This window comes from Ixodes scapularis, unplaced genomic scaffold (genome assembly GCF_016920785.2).
Source record: "Ixodes scapularis isolate PalLabHiFi unplaced genomic scaffold, ASM1692078v2 ptg001463l_1___fragment_2___debris__unscaffolded, whole genome shotgun sequence".
NCBI lineage: Eukaryota > Metazoa > Arthropoda > Arachnida > Ixodida > Ixodidae > Ixodes > Ixodes scapularis.
In genome coordinates, this window is record NW_024610153.1 from 58155 (window position 1) to 70462 (window position 12308).

At 43.4% G+C, this 12308-nt stretch overlaps 1 protein-coding gene across 1 annotated transcript in view; it reads left to right on the forward strand.

Moving 5' to 3' along the window:
• Window positions 1-643: 643 nt before the first annotated feature.
• The window catches only part of LOC8053646 (Golgi pH regulator), a 47241-nt gene continuing 35576 nt past the window's right edge, over window positions 644-12308 (forward strand). The window contains exons 1-5 of the mRNA XM_029972650.3: window positions 644-816; window positions 1377-1436; window positions 2041-2144; window positions 4784-4890; window positions 7046-7150. Coding sequence (XP_029828510.1) covers window positions 775-816; window positions 1377-1436; window positions 2041-2144; window positions 4784-4890; window positions 7046-7150 — 418 coding nt within the window. The 5' untranslated portion in view covers window positions 644-774. The remainder of the gene's footprint in view (window positions 817-1376; window positions 1437-2040; window positions 2145-4783; window positions 4891-7045; window positions 7151-12308) is intronic.

Here is a 12308-nt window from a genome sequence, read left to right on the forward strand (position 1 = left end):
AAGGTTCGCTAGCATTCCAATGGCGCCTATACAGGGTGATTCAAGGAGAGGCCAGGCTCTTTAAATCGACCGCAAAACCCGTTTAAACTGTTTATGACTATGCTTCACCAATATTGCAACGTGCCCCTTTTAGTACTTATAACCTCCTTGCCGGAAGTCAATTTCCGACTGGTTGCTGTCTGCTTCAATTTGCAGCAGCACACTAGAGTCAGTTGCACCTCTTGCGTACATTATAACTCTATGGCTGAGATAGAAGCTCCGCCTTCAGCGCTAGCTTTCTGCCCTTGCTAACACAAGTGTGAACGCGCAGGCACTCGCAACCATAGAGTTATGCTCGCAACCAAAGCACTGCGGAAGCCAGCGCGACCAGATTTCTAGGCATTCATTCTGCATTTTCACGCACATGTCACCTCATGAAAAAAAAAAATGGGTTGTGTGTATGTTTATACAGCCTAGAACTTGGTTTGCCTAAACGGGTGACGAGTCTCCCAGCTGTAAATGAGAAATTTAGCCAGAGCAGTAAAACCGCTGGCCTGGGGTCTTGACTGAAGGCAGAAGCTGTGAAACCGAAAGACACTGAGGGGAAACCGAAACTGTCTCTGGTGGCCGTTTTTAGCGGAAGCATTTTCGGTCGTCGCCCAACCTTGGTGTCAACATCGATGGCTGACGTTTTTCAGTATGAGGTGGCCGAGTTGAAGATTTTTTATGTTTAGTGAAGCTGCTGCGAGATCGAGTCATTAGGATTTTCAAAGAACGTCTGCCTGATATCCGAGAATGTCGCTGCTGACTGACTTTTTGGTTGTTACTGTCTCACAGGTACCACAATCGTGCTTCACTTATTTCGGGACATCGGTGATTCGTGAATGTGATTGTTTTAAAAATTTTATTCTGAGGCCGCACGACGACAAAAATATTACATTGCTTGTAGAATTGCTCTCCTCGACGGACTTTTATAGTTGTGCTTCATCTGAACTTTACGCATGCCTTTGTCATTTAGTTTTTAAGGACATGGCGGTGACCGTCCTGCTGGCTGCATGTTTTCTTATTTTGGTCCGTCAGCCCTGTTCCGCTGTGATGTTTGTCCTCGTTAATTTCTTTACTAAATGTTTTGGACGTGTTTTAAGAAACAGCTTGAAGTCACTTTAGCCCAGAAATAAAACTTCAGATGCACCTTTCAGTCAGTAGTCATGCAGCAGACTTTATATTTGTGTGTGTGTAACTATGTGTGTTCCCTGGAATAGCTGGTAACAAAAATAAAAAAAAAGAACTGAAATATACTATGTTTTTCTAATATTGTTTTTGTAAGTCCGTGTTATGATTTTACCTATTACGAGCGATAATATATTTAATTTCGTGTTTTTCTCAATTATTTTCAGGTGTTTTTCTTTGCTGGTGGATGGGTCTTCTTTATGAAGAAGCTTTTCAAGGACTATGAGGTGTGTGGAGATAAAAGGGTTGCTTGATTCTATGTGATTGAAAAAATACATTCACTATAGTCCGTTGCAACTCAAGAAGGTAGGGCGAGGGAAAAGAAGTCGGGGGAGGAGGAAGCAGACGGAACGCTAGAGAGACGGGGAGGTTTCCTCCTCTTTTCTCCAGTGTTCCATTTGCTTCTTCCTCCGCAGCCTTCCTTTCCATTGCCCCACTTTGTTGAGCTGTAACTTACTCTAGTTAGTGTGCTGTCAAGCTCGCGAATTTATAACTCTTGGTCATATTCATGCTTTCCAGGGAGCTCTTGAAAATGCTGTGCAAGTGGCCGAATGCTATAAATTTTGTCATTTTTCACTTCATACAGGTCTATCAATTTTTTACAGGAAATGTAAGGCGAGCCGTAAGAAAGCCTGTGAAAATTCGTAACTGCAACAATACTTGAAAAAACAAGCTAGCTGGTGGTAATTCATTGCAATAAAACCCGAGACTCGTGAACACAGAAGGGGACATTGTGTTGTGGTTGTCCCCTTGGTAATAAAACCTGTGTCTCAGGTTTTATTACCATGAAAATTTGTAACTTTTTTTATCACATGTTTTGTTATTTTCCAGGTGCATCACCTCTCTGTACAATTACTGTTTTCTATCACATTCTCACTCTCATGCACCATGTTTGAACTGATCATATTCGAGATACTGGGCTTTCTTGACTCAAGGTAACTATACTATGATTGCTTCTCGTAACCACAGCAAGAGCACTTCTTTCTTACACAATATATACTGCTTGAGGGCAGCACTTACCCAATAACTTTACTTGAAAAAATAACTAAGTTATTTTATGGAAATGTCTATTTACAATGCATTGGATCAGTCTGCCTTGTGATATTGTACTTCACTTGTGTGCAAGAGAGAAAAAATTAGGCCAATTTACATGAATTATATAGCAGCAGCAAAAGTTATGTCAACTATTTAGTGATCAGTAACGGAAGTGCTGTGCCATTTGCGCCAAACTGTGCCACGAACGAGTCCCTCTTACATCCTGCTCCAAAATGTTGTTTTTGCTAAGGATTGCGCCACACATGTGCCAAAATGGGCTTAGACAAAGCAAAAAATAATTGGTTATTCGTGGATTCTAAAAAAAATGAAATATGTTTACAACTCCCTGTAATGCCGAATTAGAGCGCAGCTCTTGAGGAGGAGGAGGACGGGAGGGTACGGAGGGGACGGTACACCCCTCCTTCTCATCTGTACCCTCTCCTCCTTCCTCCTTAGCTACTCTTCCCATGCCCTTCTCCCCCTCCCCCTCCTCCCTCTTTCTCCTCCCTTTCTCCTCCTCCTCCCTCCTGCGCGGTGCATTATGGGACGTTTCTTATAATGCACTCTGCGGTTACGCCAACGCATTACGGTTACGACAGCGACGCCAACGCCGCTCAAGCCGGAAACGGGCGCCTAAGCGCTGTGCCTAAGTGCTGTGCTCTAATATTCAGAGAAGTAGAAGGAAAACAAAATTATACAAATATGTATTTCATAGCACCTTCACTCATCATATAGTTTTTTTTTTTTTCACATTGAATTGGAGTACAGTCGAAGGCTCGAGCACATAACCATGAACCCACATATTAATAGTAGTAAAATTGCAAGTATGCGTGTATACAGAACGATGATTCATACCAACATGTCGTGCTTTTTACACTGTTTGATTGGTCCAATTGGCTCGTTCGAACGATGTATAGAGATTGCCCGTCAACCGCAGTGGCCCAGTCATTGTTGGAATTTCCAGATATTGGCGTCCATGTCAGGAGCTAGAAGTCGCAATATTAATTTGTAAAATGGTAGGATGGCGGCTATATATGGGATAAGACAGAACCAGCTTTTTACTCCTGTTGAGGTCACTTGATTATCATGTCTGCCACATGCCTCCAATCCCTGGCTACAGTGTACCGTACTTGCGCCGCTCGCGCCCATCTTCACCTCCTCGCACCAGCACGCGTGTGTCGAACTTCACAGCAGCGCCTGGGTTAGTGCGATTGCCTGGAAATTATGCTCACTACTATTACAGGTTGACCTTCTTTGATCTTAATTGTAAGTAAACTTCTCATATAAAAAAAAAGAAGCTGTGTGAGGCAAGGGGGGAAAAATTGTGGGCCTAGATTTGAATAAACACTGTAGTCAAATTAGTTTTCATGCAGCAGTTGATCTAAAGGGCAGCAAACTTTGACTCAGCTCTGGTTCCAACATCACTAATGTGCAGTCTCACTTATAAAGTGCAACTGCAGATTTTCATAACAATTGCAAGTGCTGGTTTTTGCAGTTTATAATATTAGAATCTTCAGTTTAAAAGATTAATAAAGCTGGGGGGAACATATTTTTATTGTTAGACATTCTTGCCGATATGCTGGTTTTTATCGGCGTTTTAGAGAAAGTGTATATATACAGGCACTACCAGGTGTAAAAGGGGGAAATAGAGAAGGAATTTATCTCTAATGAAGTGTTGCACTACAATTCATTTTTCAACCATATTTTTAATACACATTCTAAATGGAACCTACTCTGACCTTAGCCTTATTTCTAAAAAAAGGGCTGTGTGTTCTTTTCGCGTCCTATCTATTTTTGTTACAAAAGGTCAGGAGTAATATGTATCCGTATAAAAAAAAGGAACCCTTCATTATCAAAGTCGAACTCATTTTGGGATAAATTCAGTTTCTCATTTTCAATTGTTGCACACACTGCATACCGATGTTGGCATCTAGTCCTAGAGCGCCAGTGGCTGCTTCAAACAAATATTTTGCCTGCTACAAAACCAGCTACAAAAAGTTGATTGCCACTTCCATCACCAAGTGATTTTCTTAATGCAACCCTTGCATGCTCAGGAAGCTACACTCCACCTCACAAGCTGTGCAGGTGATCTAGGCCTATATGTGAGGGCCTAGCCCTCACAGATACGCCTAGATCACTTCACCTAAGTCAATCAAAGTCCATGCCCTGGCATTTTGACGTCATCCCTCCGGAATCGAGCACAGACACGTTGACGCTCGGTGTCTAAGTGTGATGAGGACATTATCCGAGTGTGATGACATTACGGGAAGATGGAGGAGGCTGTTTGGAGGCTTTGATTATTCTAGGTGGTGTTGGCCTAGCCCTGCACAATTCTTTGTTTGCACAGCCACCTGCTGAAGGAAAGCATCTTCTGAAGCCATGCAATGCTGCTCAGAGCTTTTGAGATGGAGCATGACTGTAGGAACTTTTTTCAGAATCGTGGTATTTCATTCTGATTGCAACATATCGCTACAGTGTGTAACTAAACTCTGTGCACGCTGGACCGTATATTGACATATACATTGTTTTTTGTCCCCAGCTCTCGATACCTGCACTGGAAACTGGGACTCTACGCTATCCTGTTTATGCTAATAGTATTCCTCCCATTTTACATTGGATACCTCATCATCAGCAACATCCCATTTGGTAAATATGGTGTCTTAGAACTTAAACAATAATTTGTGCTATGTTTTCTAACATTTCTTTCTTAATCTTTAACAGTTGTATTTGAGATATAAGCATTAATTTTGTTGTATATTTCTGTGCTGCACACTTGCCCATATTTAATCAACCATAGGTTTTTACATATACAGTTGTTCAGAAAGGAATACATTAAGTCATTTTATTTAGTGGTGCAGTACCAAATGAAATGCTTTTATCAATCAATATCACTAAATAATTATTCAAGAGTAGCACTAAAATATGCTCATGTTCTTGGGAACTGCATATTATAAAAGTGGAGGCTATGACTTATGTAACTCATTAGATATATCAACAGTGTTACAATACTAAGTGCCAGCATTTACTTTTATGCTTCCCTTTCAGAACCAGAATAAATGAAACCAAGTGATTTTTAATGTAGCACAAACTAACTGGCCCCCTTTTTTTTTTCTTCAGAGCATAAAGTTGGGTAATGAAAGGAGTTGGCATTTGTGGCACCTTAAAAGTTGATCACTTTATTATCTGTTGTATTCTATATATTTAAGTGGTAGTAGATGTTTTCTTCATTCAAACTTATACAGCTGATTTTTTATCAATAAAACTGTGACTAATCAAACAAGTACTTTTATTTTTATTTTCCTTAGCACAGAATGTGTTATATGACTAGCTCCTAACAGTTTTTGCTAATGCTCTCCTACAATGGAAGCACATCACGCAAGTGCTGCATCAGCGCTCAACTGAAACTCGCGTCGTCATTGATGGAACATGAGTCCAGATGAACACTCATGCAGGACTCATGTCTAATCAGTGTCCACTGCTGGCCTGCAGTAGGTAGCATGAAAAGACTTTCAGCATTTCCACTCTGGTGAAGAAGGAAGACTAGCGAAGCTGTCCTATGGTGGGAATAAAGTAATGACCGGCCACAAGTCGGCAAGCCAGAGTGAAAAAGCTCGAAAGGTTGCCGCCATCACTAATAGATGGTGGTAGCTGTTCAGAGTTTTGTGTAGAGATTTGTTTGCCCACAGACAGGATATTGGGGAAACTAGCCCTTAACAGCTCCGCTGTAAAATCTGGCGTTACAGGCTTGTCATCTTGGAGTTGAGTTTGCTTGCTCGCACATAAGGTGGGAAAATGTGCACGAGGCAAGAGAACAAGCATATGCTTCGGAGGATAGAAATGGGGTGCGAAATAGCAAGGTCAAAACTGGGATGTGCGACCGCAAGAGGTGCAAACTTTGCATTCTACTCTTCCTGGAGTGCTAGCTTTGGCAGCATTTGCTTTTGGAGACACTACGCACGACAACATTTCCGTCGTCGAGGCACAAAATGTGCACCAGGTTTGTCTGTGCAACATTTCCGCAAGGCTAAACACAATGCATTCTGTGTTTCTCGTGCCTGTGCCACAATAGTGCAAGAAAATGGCAAATTTTTTTTTGTCCCTGAATGCGCCATTGTTACGAATGGTTCCTTCTTATTTGTACCTTTTCACTAGGCTCACTATAAGAGACGTGTCAGACCAACTTGTTCTCAATAAAAGTTTGCAAAAAAAAAAAACTCATCTGAAACGTATTAAAGGAAAGCATTGCCAAGACTGGCAGATCTGCAGGATGCTGCAATCTCCACATTCCCATGAGCTAACCTGGGAAACACTTCCGTAAAAGTCGTCTGGGATGAGATGGTTACTCGCTTCATTTTTTAGCAGTTCAGCTCTGACAGCAGTCTTGACCAACCAGCAACCGCCTGATGCAACAGGGCACTACTATGTTAATTTTTCAGTGCCAATGAATTGGAGGCCATAGCAAGAGGTTAATAAGAAGCACATTTTTCTTACAATTATTTTGTGTATGTTGCTTTTGTGGGGGGAAAAAAACATGGCCCATTCGCTAATTAAACAAATGTTAAAAAATCTTCTAAAGCTTTGAGAACATGCTGTTCACAAAGACTCCGAAAATAAGATGTGTTTGGAGTACAAGTATGATTTGATTCTTGTTAGTGTGACTAATAAATAAATTGTAGCTTCAGTCAACATGCATGTGTTTATTTCTGTATTCTGCCTTAACCAAATTCTCCTTAGACAAGAGATGCAGATTTCCGCATTTCAAATTCATACTGTTTATTTTCTTCCATAATTTACGTTTCAGTAAAAAAGAAGTTGCTTATGCCTCTTGCCCTGGGAGCATGGCTGGTGTTTGTGTACCTATTCTGGAAGATTGGGGATCCATTCCCAATTTTAAGTCCAAAACATGGTGAGCTTTATTTTTATTTATGCTTGGTAATGTGCATGATTTACTGCAGTGAAAGTTGGAACTCTGAGTATAAGATGTGCGGTACAACTTCCTAGGTTAGAACTTTGATTTGGCTAAAAGGGACCAACTGCAGCTTTAAAAAACGGGTGCTTTTTCCTGAATTTTTATAAAAAAAATGTTTTCCCCAGAGGGATCCAACCTCATAGTTCACGCCAACTCAAACCTTCTTTGTTTGCCTTCCTTAAGTTGAAAGTAAACACACAGTAGACTCTCATTAATTCAAACTCGAGGAAGCCACAAATTTTGTTTGAATTAGCAGAAATTAATTTACATATGATGCAGGATAAACTTAGGATTTGCCATATGAATGGTGACACATAGAAAGCAGATATTTGATGATTTCCTCTACATAGGCCTACTGATCATAAGCAGGTATGCCACACATGAAACATTGTGAAATGTATGACATGTTTATTTATCTCTAAAAAATTTTGTGTACCGTGGACTGTTTAGACAGCACATGACAACTCAAAACAAAATTTTGTTCATCAGGCCAAAAAGTTGTGTATTGTGAACTATTATGCAGGGGACACATGAGCGATGAAAACGAGCGCTGCGCGGCAGTTTTTGTAGCAACTTGCGCGAACACAGTGAGGTGGACCTACGCCATGCCCCCATGTCGCAACGTCCGCGCACATTGCTATGGAAATTTCCGCGTGGTGCCTGCTCATGTGTGCCCTGCTTGAGTCCCGTTCAGTGCGCTTCTCACTGAGCACCGGTGCACTGCGGAGAAGCAACACCCGCGAAAGCAAGCTTTGCAGGTGTTGCTTCTTTGCAGTGCACTGGTGCTCGGAAAGAAGCACACTCAACGGGACTGCGAGAACAAAAATAATGAATTTCAAGAAAACGCCATTCGAATTAAGCGACTTATAAACACATTAGAAACATTGCAGGACAACCAAAATTTCAAATGTTGATTTGAATTAACCAGAAGTATGACGTATCCAAACTTGAATTATTGCGAGCCTACCCTATTCTACAGAAATCTGCCCGGTTGGGCGAGAAATAAAGTAAAAAAATATAGCTGCAACCAAATCTTGAAAGGTAACCGGACGTTTCAAAACCAGCTTGGTTTCTTCTTTCGGGTGACTACAAGACGTGGAGCAGCAACAGCTCCTAACCTTGTCATCTTTAAAATATATATATATATATATATATATATATATATATATATATATATATATATATATATATATATACATATTTTTTTTTTTTTTTTTTTTTTTTAATGAAGACGGTTATATTTTTGGTTTTCTTGTCAAGTAATTGAGGCCCTGGGAATACATAGAGGGCAAGGCACCCAGAAACCTGTTTAGGTTTTCTGGCATGTGCTGGATTTGACATGACTCCAAGAAAAGCCTTCTTCGGATATTTGGCTCTGTGTCAGTCTCATGCATGTTTGCGAAGTCGATGTGATGGTCTAGGGCAGGGGCGGCGAAGCTGCGGCTCCCGAGCCGCATGCGGCCCTTCAAGTGCTAAAGTGCGGCTCGCAACTCCCTCCCCTCCGCCCCCCCAAATCCCACGTCTCTTTCTTGGTCATACGAGCACTTCCCCAGAAAGAAAAATGGGAAGTATTTTAAATCGAGAGACAGGTTGCGGTTTGGTAGTCTTGTGCTACTGCTACATTACGTACGGTTGGACTGCTTTTGACTCTGATGGATTGAAGGTAGTTTGAGCTTCGTTTACTGCTCTAAACAAGTTTGCCCCCCCCCCCCCCCCCCCCCCGCGACTCTTGAAAGTTTTGTGGTTTTGTTTGCGGCTCCTGGGCCGGGTCAGCTTGGCCACTCCTGGTCTAGGGTATCGCAGTATTCGGCGATGGCACTGCGCTCACTGTCAAACTTCCACATGTCGCTCTTGTGTTGGCGGATTCGCTCGGGAAACTTCTTTGTCTCATCGATTTAGGTTGCGGGGCACTCTACACATGGAATCGTGTAAGCCATGCCTTGTGCTCTTTCCTTTAGCAGACAATCTTTGGGTCTTGGCATGAACCTTCCCAGTATGGACACGAGCTTGTGGGCCAACAGAATCCTTTCTTTCTCCACTACTCGTGCTGGTGATTCGCTGTTCCCCTTTACTTAGGGGATGCTGATGCGCACGACTCTATAGGGCTGCCTTTCTTCTGGTGGCTTCTGGTTTTGTCTGGCAAGACCTTGGCATTGAGCGATGCATTCAGCGAAGCTGCTAGGAGTAGCCATTTTTCTTCAGGTCTCCAATGGCAGTCTCCTTCCTTTCGTCGGTTTCCGACGAGCAGTAGTCGTTGCTCTGTGCAGGATTGTCGAAACCACTGACGCCTTGCGACTCGTCGGGTGGTTGGAGTCAAAATCGAGGTAGCATCTGGTGCGTGTTGGTTTTCTGTACACCATAAACTTCAGACCTTTCCCTCGCCCGTTCACCAGCACGTCAAGGAACGGCAAGGTGCGGTCCGTCTGGCATTGCACGGTTCACCGTGCAATGCCAGACGAATGGCCGGCTCGATGGAGTCGAGGTGTGCCAGAAAATTATTCATATCTGATTACTTGGGAATGCAGAAACAATCATCCACATAGCGCAGAAACACCTTGGGGCTGTTGGGGAAAGACCGCAGTGCTTTCTGTTCAATTGTTTCCATAGCGAGGTTCCCCATCGTGATCGAGATAGCCGCAGCTATTGCAGTGCCACCGACCTGCCCGAAAATCTCCTCTTTGAAGGTAAAGCGTGTGCTGCCGAGACAGAACTTGAGCAGACGGCACAGCTCATCCACACCGAGGTTTGTTCTTGTGCTCATGTTGCTGTCTTTTTGAGGGCTTCACGGGCTGCAGCAACTGCAAGGGGAACCGGGACACCTGTGAAAGAGGTACACCATGTCGAAAGACACCATGGTGTCATCGTCGACAAAGTGGTCAGCATTTTCTACACGAATCGACATGTTTTCAACGAGGGGAGCCAAACTCCAGTGGGGGTACTAACTGGATGGCGCCGGGTGCAGCAAGGTTGTCCAGTCCACAATAGGTCGTACAGGGACAGTAGGTTTGTGGATCTTTGGAGGCACATAAAATCCTGGAGCGGAGCCCATCCTGCAGAGGAGTCGCAGGCTCTCTGACTTGGGGTAGTGTTTGAAAATCTCTGCCAGCAACTTGTTCAAGTTCCTCTGAACCTGCAGCATTAAGTTTTTCTTGAGTTTTTCATAAGCTTGGCTGCCAATAAGATCCTCATACACCTTCCTCTTTGCCTTTGCCTCATACACCTTCCGGTCCGGGACGAAGGTCAATTTCCCTTTGTCGGCAGAAGTGCAATTTCCGTATCCTTGCAAAGTTTCAAAAGGCTGCAACTTCTTCTGCTGACAAGTTATGTCGCTGCCATTGTGGGAGTTTCGATGGGATTCAGGCCGCTCTAAGACGCACTCCGTCCCGAACCCTAGGATCTAGGCACGCGATACCGTCCTCCACAGCCGTTACCATCTTTGGCAGAAGCGGCCGTGTCATAGTCACGTTAAATTGAATCATTGAACGTGTCGCCCATTGCCAAGGTCTTGCCAGGCAAAACTAAAAGCCACTAGAAGAAAGGCAGCCCAATCGAGTCATTTGCATCGGCATCCCCTATGTAAAGAAGATTGGCAAAGCGCTGATGCGAGTACTGAGGAAAGAAGGAATTTCGAAGGCCTACAAGCCCGTGTCCACACTAGCAAGGTTCATGCCAAGACCCAAAGATTGTCTACCAAAGGAAAGAACACAGGGCATTGCTTACACAATTTTATGTGCAGAGTGCCCCGCCACCTACGTCGGTGAAACAAAAAACTTTCCCGAGCAAATCCAACCAACACGAGAACGATGTGTGGAAGTTCAACAGTAAGCGCAGTGCCATCACCGAATATTGCGATACCCTGGACCAGGGGTGGCCATACTGCGGCTCTTCGCGTGTTAAAGTGCAGCTCGCAGCTCCCTCCCCAGCCCTCCTCTCCTCTCCCCCGCCTCCCTATTAGTCACACGAGCACTTCCCCCAAAAGAGACTGGAACGCGTTTTAAATCGAAAGACAGGTTGCGGTTTGGTAGTCTTGTGCTACCTCTACCTTACGTGCAGTTCTTTTGACTTGGATAGATTGAAAGTAGTTTGAGTTTCATTTATTGCTCTGGATAAACGTTTGCACCCCCCCCCCCCCCCCCCCCCCCCCCTGCAGCTCTTGGAAGTTTCATACTTCTCTTTCCGGCTCTTTGGCTGGGTCAGCCTGGCCACCCTAGATCATCGCATTGACTTGGCGAACATGTACGTGATTGACACAGAGTCAAATATCCGAAGAAGGCTTTTCCTTAGTCATGGCAAATCCAGCACACGCCAGGAAACCTAAACAGCTCCCTGGGTGCCTTGCCCTTTGTGAACGCGCATGGCTTTCTTGACTCGACGAGAAAACTGAGAAAGTGACCATCCCCATAGAAAAAAATTTTTTCCTATATTTTTTTTTGAGGCAATGAGGTTAGGAGCTGCTGCTGCTCCTTGTGTTGTTAGTCACCCATGAAGAAGAGGCCGAGCTGGTTTTGGAACATCGAGTTTCCATTCACGATTTGATTGGAGCTATATTTTTTTTAACTTTTATTCCTGGAGTTGGTTGATGTTGCATTTGGGCTGGAGTCCTAATGAAGTCACTGAATTGACTACTTGTCTTTCCATAATCATAGCCAATCTGTCTTTATGATCCCGTCATCGAACGTCATTTATCATCGAGCCTCAATGTTAATTTAACATATGCACTTGCCTCTGACAGACGCAGTGTACGAGTAGCTTAGCATTGCAATGTCTTGCTGATCTCTTTGCAATAATGAAAACTACTGAAGATTGCCATGTCAGCAACAATTAGTGGGGGGGATTCAGTGGCTTTAGGGTTTTGGATCAATACTTACACGGATGTTTCACATCACAGTCCACAAAATTTGCACAAAACAGCAAAGAGTTCATTAAGTACACTTGAGGTTGGTGCAGTTAAAAGTCAAAGCAGAGCACTGGTAGGTTGGTACTAAGAAAACATTGGTTTCCCTAGCATTTCTCTCTTTTTACGATAAGGAAAGCGGGACATTTAAGACAAACAGACATGACAGGCTTTCGACTTTCAACAAAACGTTTACTGGCT